This window comes from Aptenodytes forsteri, unplaced genomic scaffold (assembly GCF_000699145.1).
Source record: "Aptenodytes forsteri isolate BGI_AS27 unplaced genomic scaffold, ASM69914v1 Scaffold65, whole genome shotgun sequence".
Classification (NCBI taxonomy): Eukaryota; Metazoa; Chordata; class Aves; order Sphenisciformes; family Spheniscidae; genus Aptenodytes; species Aptenodytes forsteri.
The window spans coordinates 8830662-8847600 of NW_008795127.1; the positions used below are offsets into that span (position 1 = coordinate 8830662).

Sequence of the window (16939 nt, forward strand, 5' to 3'; positions counted from 1 at the left end):
CGTGAGGGTAGTAAAAACCCCACAGACACCTTCCGTAAAGGAAGTGCCAATAAGAACACCTGGTACTTTTGATACCAGAATTTGTACCACTGTCAGAGAATGCTGACACTGGAACAGGATTGCTAAAGAGTGTTTTCTCCATCATCAGAGCTAGAAAGGTGCGTGCAGAACTTTTTCCCAGAGTGTCTGCTATACCTATCACTACTGGACAACAGCAAACTCCAAGCCTTTGCGTTTAGAATTACCCTTCCATTTCTGAACCCTGACATGCTGCCCCTCAGGAACAGCAAGAAAAAGAAAAAAATACATATGGGCAAAGAGTATATATTTGTCTCTTAGATGAGACACACAGGCAGGTACAGTGACTCAGAAAAATCTTTGCTAGAAAAATAATAGTTTTTATTAGTTTAGCATGACACTATCAGTGTCGGGACAGTGACAACAGACTTCAAAAAAATGTTTTTTTATATTATAACCAATATCCCCTTAAGGAACATTTAGCTTTTTCTTTTTTATTATCTCTTTCTAACAGCCATTTTACCAGCTAGAGAGAGGAAAGAATGTGGGACAGGGCAGGGAAAAAGCAACACGATATTAACCTGCCTAAATTTTATAAAAGTGGTATCAACTACTTAGCCACATTTAAATGAACTTATTTCCTCAGAAATGCTCGCATCTCCATCATGACCTAATAGCTGACTCATAACATCCATTTTCAAACTTATCTTTGAAATATTCTTACGAGCTACAGAATTGTAATATCCCTACAATAAAGATGAGACAATGTAGTTTATAATTGGAAGTGCTATAGGTACACGTAAACAAACTAATTAAAAAAACCTGAGTGTCTAGGCCTTTCATATTTCTTTAAATACACGATCATCCATATCTTTTCCAGATTATTTTCTTCCATTTGTAACTGATTTGGTGGGAAAGCAAAAGCATGAAAATGCCATCCAGCTATTATGGGGTGACTAGGCAAGTGTCGTAAGAGTACATGGTCGCTGCCAGCAAAAAGAATAGGTCACGGTAATTCTCTTCAATCTACTGCAGTCTTCAAAGTTGGGTATCTACTCCTGCTCTGAGCATGCTTCAACTGTACTGGAATTTGTTAGAGCTCCATCTACCACAGCAGCAACTCTGGGCTGTGTGGCTCCAGAATATTCAAACTGAGATCAGTGAAAGCATGGAGTTTAAGTCACACAAAATATTCTCTTGATTGTGGAAGCTGGTAATAGCTCATTTAAGAGAAAAAAAGAAAAAAGAAAAAGAAGGTACGGTTTATTATGGTAAGTCAAAAGTTAACCCCTCATGAAGATTTACAGCCTGCTCATTTCAGATGGTCAGTGTTTACTGAATGAAAACATTAAGAAATTTACCAACAGTAGCTTTGTTTCTATGCAACCAGAACTTATTCAAAACCTCTACCTCATTTTGTCTGAGCTTCAAACTGAGTAACTAATTGCTTTCAGATTATTTATATTTTGAAAGATGCAAACTTTTGATTGCAGAAGATGCCCCCTACTACTTCCATTAATTCTAATTAATTAATTGAAAATTTTGGCAAAGAATTTTCATCAGTGCAGCACAATTAAAGTATTTTTATAAAGCCTTACCTATTCATTCACAATTATGATTTTAGCAATAGTCTCATAAATACTGTAGTAGAAACAAGGCGGGGGGGAAGAGAGATGTTCTATGATTTGCAAGGCATCACAAAGACTGTCTAAAGCAAACCTCAGGACAAATTTACTAGACTGTTAAGTTTTATGAATTAATGTGTCTTATTCCTCCCTATTTAAAGAATTACAATCATCTCTAAATTTTTAAATTCATGTTTTGAACTTCATCAGGCTTACTTAAGGAGCAGTATGTATAACAGCATACATGCTGATAGTCGCATGTCCTGTTTAAGTTTCTTCAGAACTATTAAGTGAAGTTCGCTGAAAAGGTGTAGAAACAGGGAAAATTGTACCTGTGCATACCTGAAAGTATCTACTTCAAGGAATAAGGTCTAGACATCTATGACAGTTGGTAACACAGGCTGTCTGCATGGGGCAGGACCAAACAAGTTAGTAAACGACAACAGAACAAAAAAACCTCTCAACACTAAAGGTTTTGAAAACTTCCAAAGTTAGTACACTCCCATTTTACTTTCCCATGTTAATAATAGTGTGTTGACTGTGTTTTCAAAACTTATGTTTTTCCACTACAGAGAATTTTCTCAATAAAGAAAACCTATTTTTCATGTTAATAGGCCCTTATGTGGTCCATACACACATCCAGGATAAATTAGACTCTAGATCTAATTACTTGAAAACATAACTTTCAGGGAAGCAGATAAATATTCCTTGTTTTCATCCTTCTAAGGTCCAAATATCCATTACTGTTAAGATTTTTGCCCTCAGCATGATTCTGGAATAAGGAGAGGAATTATTTTTTAAATGAGACTATCAGAAAGAAGACATTACATTATACAGCTCATTTTTCCCTAAGGAAAAAGCCAGTATTTGGCTAGAGATTGTGTAACAGATACACGCTGTTAGATGATTACACAGTGAGGACTGTATTCTTACCTAGCAAATACCTTTACATGAAACTTGCTTTACCTTTCCTAAGACCCTTTACACAGTGATGGAAGAGCAATGTACAGAAAACGTATTTTTAACTCCAATTTGAGAATACCCTATACTGTGAGAGTTGGAAGTACAATAAAGTCAACACTGTGATACTGAGAGGAAAATACAAACTAAGTCTTCAAGTCATTATGTTCTGGTGAGTGTGTGCTAAACTGTTTACTTCCAATAGCTATTCTTTAAGACAGGATAAATCTTACTGTGATCCAGAAATGAATACATCGAGTTCTCTTCATTATACATCATCTGGTATAAAAATTCCCTCCCACTGAAACACTGCATTCATGGTTCAAGGTGACATTATGAACATTAATTAACAGAATTCAAGCTCTTATTATATAAGGATGGGATGCTAAAGAATATGAGATCAGCATTTCCATTTAACTTCACTAACTGGATTTGTTCCTACAAATGTTTTTCCTCAATAGCCAGTGTCATTATTCCACTAACCCTTCCAAGATGAGGCTGTATCCCTAACAGCCTGGAACTGAGGGTGAAGGCTATCACAAGCTCCCTGGTATCAGATGTGTTTAAGTTTATGAGTACAAGAGCCTTTAGAAATCATCTTCTCTTTCAGCAGAGCCCTGCTGAAATAAACTTTCTGGAAAGAATACATACCTCAAAAATATTACTATCATAGCTGAAGAGATTATAGGAACACACCACAAATAGTGAAGACTGAAAATATCACCCAACAAAACTATCCATGTAAGGATTAAAAAAAAAAAAAAATTCCTTTGTATGGACAAACCAGGAGGAATCATCAACTTTTGGCCTCAGCTGTGATAACACTGTTAATGATGACACCTCTTTGATAATCCTCAGACTACTACCTGACATTTTCGTACTGAAAGCAAACAGGAGACTCGCAATTACTGAATTTATTTGTTAATGTTGCCCCTGTAAGTTTGCCACTGTAACTGAGAAACATACAAAACTTACATCATTCCATAAGCATTTGAAGTGACAAATCATCTCTGTTAGGAAATACAGTCTCTTCTGGAGAGCACACATCGTATTTTTTCATTGAAAGTAGACATTCAAGAACAGACAGTGACTGCCTTTTTCGCTTAATGCAGAATCCACACCAGCTAATGTCCCTTGAAGGCTTATCCTGAGTTACTAGTATGGAGCTTCTAGGAAGTCTGCCTCTAAAACAGAAGCAATGGTAAAGAACTGGGCCTAGAAGCCCCTTATTCCATAAACTGGCACTGTACTATCCATACTGGTTTTATTGTATACAGCATTCTCTGCATACAATGTAAGAGGAAATGGCTTTGCAAAATAACTACGTCTGCTACAGCACACTGCTGTAGAGGTTCCCAATTTCAGATTCATTTCTGCTTGACAAACTGAGATGTCTGACCTCCAAAGACCAAACATGACAGGCATGAGCTCCGCCTGACAAACAAGCATAGAAGTAGGAGACAGCTTGCTCTTTGTCTAACTTGTTTACAGAAGGTTACAGGGGCACAAGGCAAATTTGAAGAAATCCTTCCTTGAAAGAAAATAGAGCTCCAAGACTGTCCTGAATGTTCAGCAAATTATTTCATATTGCCAGTCATGCTGAAATAAAAACTGTTTTCTTGAAGACCAAAACAAAAGAAACTTATACGCTGGGAAGCAGAGAAAGCCCAAAATCCTTTATAAGTTAAGAAGGAAGACAGACAAAAATTGGAACCACGTCAGAGAAGGATAGTCCCCTCTGGCCCATGACTGGCAGATCTGGTTTCACCTGCACCTCTAAAAGCAGGCTGAGGTCTTCCTTTTAATAAAGCCTTACATGGCAGTAGAATGAAGACTAGAACCATTAGTTATAAATGAAAGGCAGATAAAAAAAAAAATCCTTCAAATTATGCTTTCAAAAAGCTTTTAAAAAATATTATATATAGAAAATACTGATAGAGTAAGAAATCAGTTTCTCATCATTTTCTTATTTGAACTACACAAATCAGTATCTCTTACTTACAGACAACCTTACTTTCTAGGGGGTTTGGGTTGTTTTGTTTTATCAGTGTCTTGGCAAAGGGAGGTAGAGTTAAATTTTGTGAACCTCTCTACTTAGATTCTAGAAACATTCTGTCCTCATTTCGCTTCCATATTGTATGTGTATCTTTGAATAGACTGTAATGTCCTCTATCAACTATTTAGCTTTTACATCTCATTATTTCTGAAAAGCAACACAAGATATTAAGAACACGTATTGCTTTTTTGTTCTTGCTAGTGTTACGTATGCAAAGCAATGAAAGGGAGAGTTGAAATCTCTTTCTCCTTCTGCATCAACAGATCATTTAATAAATTCCAGTGCAGCTACAGTTGTGCAACCCTATTAAACACAATGGAGTTATAGAGGCATAACCAGAGGCTTAATTTGGCTACCAGCATCTTTCTTACTCATGCTAGAGAATAAAAAGGAAAGCACCCAGCCTGATTTCAGGCTGACAGTTAGGAAAGAAATGCATCTTTTTACCTTTCTGAAGATACTTGTTATGGAAGCATGTGTTTTCTGAGTCACCGGTAATACATGAATGTAACAGAGCTCAAATTCTACTGACTGACGCAGTGGCAACCAAACTTTCTAGCTGTATACGTCACTTTTCAACGTCAGGACAGTCCTGCACCTATCATGCAGGAGTGTACAGTTCTGTACTCCCACAAGTTCTGAATTTAGTGCACATAAATAGCAACTGTCTTACACACAAGGAGCACATTCAATAGTTTCTGAATGACTGAGGCTGACTGAACATACACATAATGAAAATCCAACACTTGCAGAAGTCTCAGCTACGCAACACCTATGCCAAAAGAATACACTGCTCATCCGCACAGTTATAACTCACTTGCGCTTCTGTTGCCCAGTGGGAAACTGAGCAGCACCGCCTCAATCACCACCCAACCACTGGCTATCACCTTGCCTAGGCAATCTTCACACTTCTCTTACGTGATCAGCATCAAATCACACCATGACAGGGAGAGACTAGGAGGACTTCAAGTAAGAGCTGAGTGGACTACAACTACATTCACTTTTCTGACAAGCTGTAGATTGAGAACACCCAATCCAGATCTTATGCATGTATACAGGAAGGTATTACTGTATCTCTTGCAAGTTGTTTTTGAACAAACAATTATGTCTATTTTGACAGCTGGCAAACTAGAGCAAGGAGAAGTTCCCTACAAGCTCCTTGTAGACTAGAAAAAGGTGAGATGCAAACTGCACCTAGATGTGCTTATCAATATCCCACAGTTCAATCACAGGCTATGGTTCCACATTGAGAAACCAAGCAAATTTGAATACCATTTCCATTAGTATTTAAAAACACGATCATATCAGCTATTCAACTTTAGATATTCCATCAGTCTTAGCTCATGGTAAGATGACATACCCATCATGTCTACTTTTCTTAGCAGATAAATCATCTCCTGCTGCAGGTCTCCTCTTTTTCCTTGGAGGCATCACTTTACTAAAGCAGTCTGATGAACTGCAAGACCGGAGACTTCCTACAGAGGGAATTAAAAACACCAGTACAAGAAATGAAACTGTTGCAGACCAGTCAAACTGTGTCCACTAATAGGCATATTACAAAGGGAAGGGAAGGGAAGAAGTTAGTGGATTTAAAAATTACAAAAGAAATGGTCTCCTTTCAATAGCAAAATCCATCTCACTTTTACATGGTGTTCTATGACCAGATTTCAGTTAAGGCCAAAATTACTACACCAAACTGTACAGTAGTGCTAGTGCTACCTCAGTCTAACAAAAGGCAAGAACTGAGACTATCCTGAAGAAGTATTTAAGTCCTCAGAAAGGCATCCTTATTTTTAGTCATTTATTCAAATCAGAACTTCTAAAAGTTGTTAATTACTTTTTGAAATACAGATGTGACTCAAAAACTAGAGCACCTACCTCTAGTAAACAGAACCTTTTCCTTTTTAAACCCCAAGTTTTTTGTAATATGGAGAGCAAGGGATAGGAAAGGTTTTGTTTGTTTGTTCTTTGGTTTTGGGTTTTTTTGTTTATTTTCTTTTTTTGCAACCATTAGGGGAAAAAAGTAAGTGGCTGGCTGTATCATTTGGACTGGATACTTCTCTCTGGCTGTATCATTTGGACTGGATAGTTCTCAAAGAATGAAGGTCCCCAAGTAGGAAACAGCCAATTCAAGACACTAACACTAATCAAATGGCAGTCTTTCCCTCCCCTTCTCTCAGCTACGTATTCCTATGTCTCTGGTGACTCTTCAGTGTGCCAATCCAGCTCACCAAACCTGTAGATAATTAACCCAAGCAAAAAAGAATAATAAATTTCTGTACATTAGCACAAGAAAGAGCACAGGACCAGCCCCTTTGACCACAGCAAGTCATTAAATTGCCTTTGCTGTTTCAGGAAAACAGTAGGCTAACACTCCAGGCAAAATTTTGTCCTACTTTCATATACTGAAGACCACACTGACACCTGAGAAAGGTGTGTGTAAGAGCAGCTCAAGGAGCTATCAAAGCTCCAAGTGTTACACAGAGAATTTTAAAAGGAAAGAAAGAGAGGTGAGGTATAAAAATCCAGACACAAAGCGATGCCAAAGAAACTTGCAAGAAAATATGAAGAACTCCAGCATGCCTAAAGCTACCTTCTCTTCACTTCAACAGCATCCAAGTTTAGCTATGCTTTATTAAGATGCCCACAAAATCTTTTGTTTTAAATCACAGCACAGAAGCAAGAAATAAAACTTTGACTACTTTTTGACACCAAGGGAGCAGACTGAAATCAGAGGCCCAGTTCCCAACAAATACTAACGGCAATCTTTTGCTTACCTATTCTTCGTATCTTTGAAAGTCTCTCTCCTGTTATAGGAGAAACACATGTAAGGAACCTTACAGCCTCACAGGCTTTGCTACATGTACTTTTTAAACATGCACTAAAACTATTATGCATATGAAAGTATGGATTTTTCTAGTATTAGGCAAGATGTTCAAACCAGTTTTTACATCAAGATGAACTAATTTGGTTTCAACTAATAAAGCTTTTGTACTTCGTATGCCTTCTTTGGTCTTAACTTTATATTCATTTCTATTAAGAAGAAAATTAATCTCTCTAGTTCAAGAAATACTCTTTCCGATTCAGAAATTCTTCCTCTATATATATATTTTTTTTTTTAAACCCTGAAGCTCCCCCACCCCAGCATCCTTCCAGGAAAGTATAGCTATACCTACACTATCTTTTAGAAGGAAAGTTTTAAGAGTATTGTAAATTCAAATTATAATTTAACTAGTTATCAAAAAACTTCCAAGCATTATACTCCATAAACTACTATCACATGAAAAAATCGTAATGGCTGTGTCAGAATAATATACTTCCAGAAGCACTGTCCAGAATGTTACAAAAGGAAATTAACAATATTTATCTTCTTCTCACCAATATCAGATATATTTGAAACAGGTAAGCCAGAAACCAAAAACTCACAATACACCCGATACATTTTACTACCCAGATTAAAGAAACTAAGGAACCTGACCTGCTGAATGTCATTTGTTCCATCTGATTATGCCTGCAAATTAATGATACTGCAAAATTGTATTCCCAAAAGTTATTGAAAGTATGATGCTTTATGGCTTTTTAGATCAAGTTTCTAAACTCTGCCAGTAAGTATTTTTTGAAAACCTACACAAACTAAAAACATTTCAGATGACAGCAGAACTTAACAGATGGCTAGAGACAGCCAACACGACTCAGACACACACTAAGCTTAATAAATGAAAACGTGTGCTAATGAACACCTTGTTTTGGAAAATATGTATGTACTTGAGTACAACCTGTAGCTATCTCATTCCTTTGAGAGCAATTTGATTGTTTTTAAATGCCTATTTAAAAAAAAAAAAAAAATCTATTTATGATGCTCACAGGCATTGGATGCTGGTAAAATGCAAGAAAAACCACCAACACCCCCCCAGGGTTTGTCCAGTTTACTGGTTATTTGATTGGGAAAAGACATATGCAAGGCCTCTATGAAAAGAGAAGCACAGCAAAAGATGAAAATAAAATAAATAAAAATAAATATAAAAATAGAACAGTTATAGAACAGGAAAATCATTTTGTCAGATCTGCAACCCAATACAAACCAAAGAATTTAACCCAAGAATTCCTGCTTGAAGCCTTTTCCTCATGAAATGATATGACATTTTTAGGAAGATCGCTGAACTTGTTTTAAAGGCTTAAACCAGTAATAGAATTCATTATAACCCAATTTCTCCAATGACTCATGAAAAACTTGTGCCCTTTCTTGGTTTGAATGTATCTAGTTGCAGCTCTCAAACTGACAGAAAAGGGAAGAAAAGAGATAGCTCAGAAATTGGTAAGTGGCTATTAAATGCACATGTACACCCCACTCACACACAAACACACACACCCACACACCCCCCCCAGGTGAACAAACGTATCGTACATGCTTTCAGAGATTCAACATCTTAATAACTGAGGTTTGGACCAAGTCTTCACTATGTTTTAACTGTTGAATGATCTCTAAACTACTAAAAAACACTGTACAAGAATGTTACTTTAGCAGTATTTCCTTTTGTTACTGGAATCAGTATATTGAACTTGAACAACAGTTATAATTTCCCTGTGACAAACTCTGAAGTTAAACCAGCAGAATATTTCTATCTTTTATTTCCATCTAAAGCTAAAAAGCTATCAGAGGTTGGGGTTTTTTGTTTAAATTCTTGCAATTTCTTGTTTTACAGTATAGCTTACTAAGTAATTAATATTAACCTTTCCTACACAGAGCTTTATAATTCTAAATGTAATTTCTAGGTCTAGCCTTTCACAACTAATTTCATTTCTCAAAGGTCTGATCATCTGCAAATGAACATGCAGCTCCCTCTGACTTCATGCAAAGTTTGACAGGAACTTTACTTACCAAGTGCAGCTTCTCTGATGTGATTATCTTCAAAGTTTCTTACTCCTGGGTCTCAACTCAAGATTGGCAGAACCCTCCTAGTTCTCACTGTTTTTTTGACACTTGAAGCTAGCATTTGCAAGGTAGAGCCTCCAAATGGCTGCTGAATAGGCCACCATCAGCCAAAAGCCTGCCGAGTATAAATGTTGTTTGCCAAACGTTCTATTCAGTATTTCCAAATTTACAGGAGACACTTTGCAGGAGACAAAGCTACCAAAGGGAAATATCAACTCAAGCGCTAAAATTCACCCTAAGAAATTTAAAACAATATGCAAGATAATCCCCACAAGGGAGGGACACTCCTAGAATAGCAACAAAACCAGAACAAACAAAAAAAAGAACACAGAGGTCAATAAGTAAGAATTCTACAAGCTGTGCCCCTATAGAAGTGATTTACAGACATGTAATTTTCACCTTCTCTCTAGATAATGCCTGTGAATAATCTTGCTCTTCTGATGCTTAAGTAGAGGCACGTTTCAAAGGAAAAATAATTAGAAACTGTGAATGCTGAAGCAATTGGAAAGACATAGCTGCTCGCTTAATGATGCAACAAGACCACCACAAGCACAGTTAACAATCATCATTTTTCAGATACAAGATGAGAAAACTAAGATACTCATCAAAACATCAAACAACTTGCGATTTTGTAAAAGGACAAATCATCTTCTCTATCTTGAATTCCACTTTACAGAATTGCTTTGGACTCAAGAGGGTTTTCTTCTCTAAAGCAACAAAAAAATAGTAGAGGCAAAAGTAATTCTCCCCCCCCCCCCCCCTTGGGAAAAGAGTAGACCCCCCCCCCCCGCTTCAGGAACAGCAATGAAGCCTTGTTTTTGTTGAAGACTACCTCGTTCTTTTAAACAAGCCAGGTGGCAACAGGAAGCATACTTTTACTTTTAAAGACATTTTAGTCTGGATAGGTAAATAAGTCACAAATTAATAACCAAACCATGACTTTAAGCTATTAACAAGTTGCTGTATTTGTAGTTACGACATAAAAACAACTATTATTTCAAATTTTGGAGAAAGAGTTTTCCAAGTTAATGCATATACATACTAGAAGAAAAAGAAATTGTTTACAGAATCTGAATGCCTGCTTTTCTGACCCCTACAAACAGCTGAAAAGGCAAAGGCCCATGACACATTTACAGCCTACCTTATTTTTCAGATTTATATGCACACTGAATGCTAACACATTTTATGAGACTAATCATTACAGGTGACTGGAATTTTGAACTGAGGTCCATCTCAGCTCCCAAATCACTGAAGGAATTTTGAAACTGCCACCCTCTAGCTCTTAGACATTTCAGATCTGGTTCCAGAAAAGAAATCTGGCTAATACTTAGAAAAGATACAATTTGCTTGAAGTAATTCAGATGTCCAGTACATTTATTGTTAGCTCAGAAACAGCCGTTTTGAAATAAATGTAATATGCATTAAAAGCTCACTATAAATATTAACTTAAAATTGAAATACTTGGGTTTTTTAAATAGCTTTTAGAAGTCTCAACCGAATTTAGATATGCATTTATTAAGTCATCCCAAAAGCAGGACCCACAATGTAATAACATTAACCAGGATAGTTATGTCAAAAAACAAATAGTAATCTTTAAGGATAAGGCTTGCTCCAAAAGATGCAGTGTGAAAAAAAAAACCACACCACCAAAAAAAACCCCAACAACAAAAAAACCCCACCTCAAAACTAAAAAATCATCTTTAGATGGGTTTGGCAACACTCAAAGAATCTTTTTGCAACAGAGCTATTAACATGACTTTCAAATGAGTTCTGGACAGAATCCCAAATTCACAGCATCTATGCAGTTCTATAAATTGTGTAACAAAATTAATAGGTCTTGACACTTCTTCCTATGCAGCCAGTAATACTGGAAATAGAAGTTCCAGAAATTTAGGCACATTGAAATCAAGCAATTTGCAGAAGTAATTCTTTTTAGATTTACATAAGGCTCTCCAACAAGATGTTTCAGAAGTGTCAAGTCCCATACAAAATGGACACAGGACACTTCACTGTACTACATTCACAATGGCCAAAATAGCTCCTTGCATGTGTATTTGTCCTCATATGAGGAAAACCAAGCACACATTTCGATTGAATTCGCCTGGAAATTAGGCAAACATTGGGGCTTCATCTTCTTGTACAAGTAGACATAAAACAGGGCAAAAGTATAAGAAATACTGGAATGAAATCTGAAGATGAGGAGCCTGCCAGTATCAACCTCTACTTTTGGTTCTCATTTCATACTTGTTCCTGGTTTGAACGGTTCTTTTACAACTGTTATAAAAAACTACACTCTCTACTGGGATTTTGTGCCCAAACTCATTCGATGGGCATGTTTAAGCTTTTGAAACAGCTTAATTCGAACAACGCAATGCAGGCAATAGGACAACCATGAGTGTCAGTATAAAACAGTTCATCAAAACTAGTAACATGCTCAAACACCTTCCAATAGAGATAATGAGAGCTCTGAGGCTTATTTTTTATACTGACCTTTATGACAGAAGCACTAGGCAAGAAATGAGATAAGACAAATCCCAAATACCTTAAGCATGCCTACTCTTATTGATTGATTAGTGACAGAAGGGACTACCTCAACACTTCACAGCAGCTTTTTGTGATCAAAAGTAAACAAAGATTATGGAATGTATTTTCATACATGAAATCAGTACGTATCTGTGTTTAGTCTGAGCACCTGGATCACAAAGGGGAAAATTCCAAGTCTCCATCAGGAGATGGGAGAGGACATCAGTTCTAACATACCAACAATAGAACCTCTGACTGTCTTAAACTACCTGCCTCAACCTCTCTTGCAGATGTTTTTCATTTACATGATCAGCTAATTTCAAGTATCAAATCACTAACCACACTGAAGGAAAATATTTGATAGATAGTTCAACTAGGAAACAAAGTCACCTGTCACAGCATGGAGGAGGGTACATCAGCCCCGAGTGAGCTCTGTCTGATCCCAAACAATGCAGTCCTATGCATCTCTTCTCATTGCTCTAGGCTAAGAGTGTGCTAGATTTGTAAGTATGTCCCAGAAATCTCCAGAAGCTCACAGCTCTCTCCACTTTCTTAAGCACTCAAGGTAACATCAGCAAACATAGCCAGCACCTCAGGATAGAGAAAAACTTTGAGACAGACGGTAGGACAGATATGGTCAGTTTTAAAGAACAGTTCTGCTGAGTGATCAGGGCTTGAAGCCATTAAGTTATTTTCCTTCCTCTTTAGGTATCATGCCTGAAACACAGGAAGGAAGAAAGAAATCAAGGAAGACGCCGGCTAATAAGTAGCAAGCGCAAAAGGAGGTAACAAATGTTGCAAGATATCAAGTCACAAAGCACAAATGCTGATCAATCAAGAATGGGAGCAAGCTAGTACCAGGCACCTGAGATGAAGGCCTCAAAAACCAGTGACGTTTTATTGAACAGAAAACAGATTTGGGCTAATAAATAGCCCTTAGACACTGACTGAAAATCTGCACAAGAAACGGGAACAACCTGCATCAAAACCACTCAAGAAAAAAGCTGGGTTGTTTGGAGCACAGCATTTAAACTCGGTCACAGGCATCACAATAGCCACAAGAGGTCTTGCTTCTGCTCTGTTCTCACTAATGCTCTTTCAAGAGTCAAAACGCTGTAAGAACACGGATATTCTGCTAGTCTAATGGGTTGAGTCCAAGGAGTGAGAGAAATTTTTCATGAAGTCTTCTAAAGTACTTACGCTAAGAAATAGTAAAACGACAGATACTGCTGAAACCTGTGCAAGTCCTTCACAACTGGATAAATTAAAAGCACGAACATCTATTTTGAAGAAAACTTCAAAAAATCCTGGCACTTGTTTTCTAAAACTCCTTTAGCTTTCTCAAATATAATTTTCAGTGATGTCAGAGAGACTTTGATGAAGCACGTTTAAATTGTTTCAATCTATTTCTACTACATCCCTATTAAATACCTGTCTGGTGATCGTCTTGACCAACGTCCTCTGTCAGATTCTGCAAGAGAGTAGGAATGATACAGTTAAACAAGATGGTGATCTTCATTGTTCAGTAATGTTTTTAACCTTTATTTGATATTAATATTAATCTTAATTAATTAAGGAGCACCTAGCTAAGACTGCAAAGCCTTTGTGTTTTCAGTTCATATTTTTCTAAAAAGTTACCCTTGCAAATTTATCTAAAAAGTTCAAGGATAATCTTTAAATTATTTTAAAAATATTTTTGAATTTTTTTTATCAAAAACATATCAAACTATGTTTCAAGAGTGGAAATAACTATCCATTGGATGGAGAATTTCGCATTGTTGTATTGAACAATTCCATTAATAAATGCAGCATTAGAAAGACTGAATTTACCATTTACCACAGAAATGGCTTTGCTTAAGGATAAACACACGTACGTGTTCTAAAGAAAACTGATTAAAAAGCAACTGAAATCTTGGAAACAAGTTAACCCTTTTTTTAGGCAGTGCCTCTTCCACTAAATTTGCAGTGTACAAACAGAAACCATATTGGCATTTCCAGCTATGGTTGCAATAAAACAAATGTAAATGCACAGCAAACAAGCAGAAACAGGCTTCAAAAAAAATCTTGTTTCCCTCTTTGCATGGTTGTAAGAGGACAGCTTGCTCATTCAATATGTTTTCCACAAGAACTGTAAGAAATTGGATAACGATGATGATTACAATTATTTGATCAATCTAGGAAAGCTTCTTCTATGGAAACAACATCTAAATCCAATGTTGCAGTGAACAGTGCTCAAACTCCACTCTGACCCCCAGAGTACAATCTGTCACCTTTTACTAATACTGCTTATCTCTTAATGTATTCAAAACCAACAGGCTCTCATACAAAAAGGCAGTCATAGTTTTAAAAGTGTAATCACTTAATGATTTCAATCACAAAACATTCTGGACTAAAGCCCTAGCTATTCTGCTGAGAGAAAATGGCAAGTCATTACCAGCCTATTGAGGGTGTGGTAAATCTTGTGAATATTTGCCAGTGTTGATAGGTGAGAATTCAGTTGAAAATCTAGAGGAGGGGGGGAAAAAAAAAGTTTTAAACTCTCTGGTTTCCAGCTGTAGCAACCGAGATCTTCGTATGTTCTGGTCGTTTAATAAAATCACATGACTATAAAATAAAAGCCATCTCAACACTTTTTCAGCATCAACATTTTCAACACCAAGTGGAATCAGTAAGTGAAATCTGCAAAAGATAACCTACATATGCATTTTTCTTAAGGCATGGATGACCCTCAGCAAAATAGAACTATAGCTAACCATAGCTAAATATAAAATTATATTAAAAAAAAATCAAAAATAGGTATTTACAACTTTTTTCCTTTCAGTTGGAAATTATTGTAATTTCCATGCTACTCAGTCCTTCTGTTCCTTTTATTCCAAAACAAAAAATCAAAAATAGGTATTTACAACTTTTTTCCTTTCATTTCAGTTGGATTGTAATTTCCATGCTACTCAGTCCTTCTGTTCCATCTATTCCAAAACAAATTTAAGTAAAGTACAACATTCTAAAATCATTCCCAAAAATGCTAGTTTTTAAAAAAGATAATTTTATTAATACACACGTACTTGCCTTTATACTAATTTCCTTGCAAAACTAAGTGACTGGAATACACTTGCACAGTTGAAACATGACTTTTGTATAACAAACCAAAGGTCACAATACAGCAGCTGTTAAGACCAGGGCCAATAAAACCAAAAATAAAATATTCCGACACTTCATGAAAGAAGCCATAGCATAGACGTTAACTTTGCTTCCATGCTCCAAAAATAAAATACTTGAGTTTGCTTCAGTTGCAAAATGACAAACTAATTTTTCTCTATTCTTTTAAATCCCCTATTTTTGCTAGAAATGTGTCTAGGACAAAACTGGAAAATAAGTAATTTACAAAAAAGATCAACTGTAATCCAGCCAGAGAGCATGCAAACCAACAAGAATCTCAGAAGCTGGACACAGACCAGCTGACAAGGATCAAAGACAGACAACTACTATACAATATTCCCATTTAAACTAAAAGTAAATTAGCTACCCCACTAGAACTTGTGCGCAAAAACACTCTAATTAGAGACATGTACTATATGACAAGCAAAGTATTTCAAGCAAAATTCTTCTGTACGTGAAAAGCTGTATGTGCCTAGTGTCACCACCCAGTTAATGCATTAAAGCATTTCTACTGCGAGACATTTAATTTGGCTTTGCCCAGTAGCTGATACAAGATGCAAGTAAGGTCAAAAACATAATTCCCACGTTTCCATCCCTAGCATTTCAAGCAAATGCTCTCAAAATACACTTAAGATGACCCAGAAGCTAAGGATAAACAAAAGTCATCATTAAGTTTCAGATCCCCAAGTCAGTGAACCACACTGCTATGACGTTAAAAAGTGGATCTGAAGGAACTGCCTGCTGTAAATGTACTTGTTACACACATCATTATGGAATTCTCCTGTCATGGTGAATAAAAAAAAAAATCAAATTATAACTTTAGGAATCATACATTTCATTTATTATGCTACCTAGAGAGTATCATTTCACTAATTGCTACCTATTTCTTAATGTATTGCCCCCAAGCCACCACCACAGCAATACAATTTCTCTAAGTCATAAGTGCCAAAGACGGAGTTTCCAACTTTAGATATACTTATCTATATGAAATCAAGGACAATCTAGATCTTCTTACCAAGATAAGATAGGAAGATCTTGCATCTTGAACAGGGTGCTAGATTTTTTTCCTGCATTAATGAAGTTCAATTTTTGCTAGTCAAACAATACTAAGCAGAACCATTCTGCAAAAAAAACCAACCCTGAGTTTCTTAGCCAACCTTCAATTCAACATAAAGGAACTAAAAAGAGGGGAGGAGTGGGGCAAGGGGGGGAAACATAAATGCCATTCTGAGAAGGGCAAGATTAAAAGGTAAGATTTATTTTGTTAACTGCCAGACCAGACCAAGCTTTCTGGAATATGAATTTTAAAATTTCCCTTGTTGCTCAGCCTAAAATCTACAAAGAACATGAGTCTTTAGAGAAACCAGTTATACCTGGAGGTAACAAGCTGAGAACACTGAGCAAATATTTTATTCTAAACTAATATTAAACAATAATTTTAGATGGTACTCTTAAAAACAATAGGAAAATATTTTAAAATTAGGATTATATATATTAGGTATCACCTTTGAAATAAAACATTCCTAGGCACTTCAAAACACATCATTCATACCAGTATGTTTCACACATCCACTGGAAATAGCCTTACAAGTTTAAGCTGTTACTTCAAAAATAGGTTACGTAATTATGATGGACTTACAGCTCTTACACAACAAGCGTCACACCTTA

The 16939-nt window shown here is 36.3% G+C and overlaps 1 protein-coding gene across 5 annotated transcripts in view; it reads right to left on the bottom strand.

The window, feature by feature from the left end:
- DCUN1D4 (defective in cullin neddylation 1 domain containing 4) overlaps positions 1-14654 on the bottom strand; it is a 29473-nt gene extending 14819 nt beyond the window's left edge. The window contains exons 1-4 of one of the 5 annotated variants that reach the window (XM_009277422.1): positions 14550-14654; positions 13547-13586; positions 7437-7466; positions 6020-6134 (exon numbers count right to left, since the gene is read on the bottom strand). In XM_009277422.1, coding sequence (XP_009275697.1) covers positions 6020-6090 — 71 coding nt within the window. In that variant the 5' untranslated portion in view covers positions 6091-6134; positions 7437-7466; positions 13547-13586; positions 14550-14654. Of the gene's footprint in view, positions 1-6019; positions 6135-7436; positions 7467-9538; positions 9568-13546; positions 13587-14549 lie in introns of those variants that run through there. The other 4 variants (XM_009277423.1, XM_009277420.2, XM_009277421.2 and 1 more) reach the window with 4 other exon arrangements.
- Between the last annotated feature and the right edge of the window lie 2285 nt (positions 14655-16939).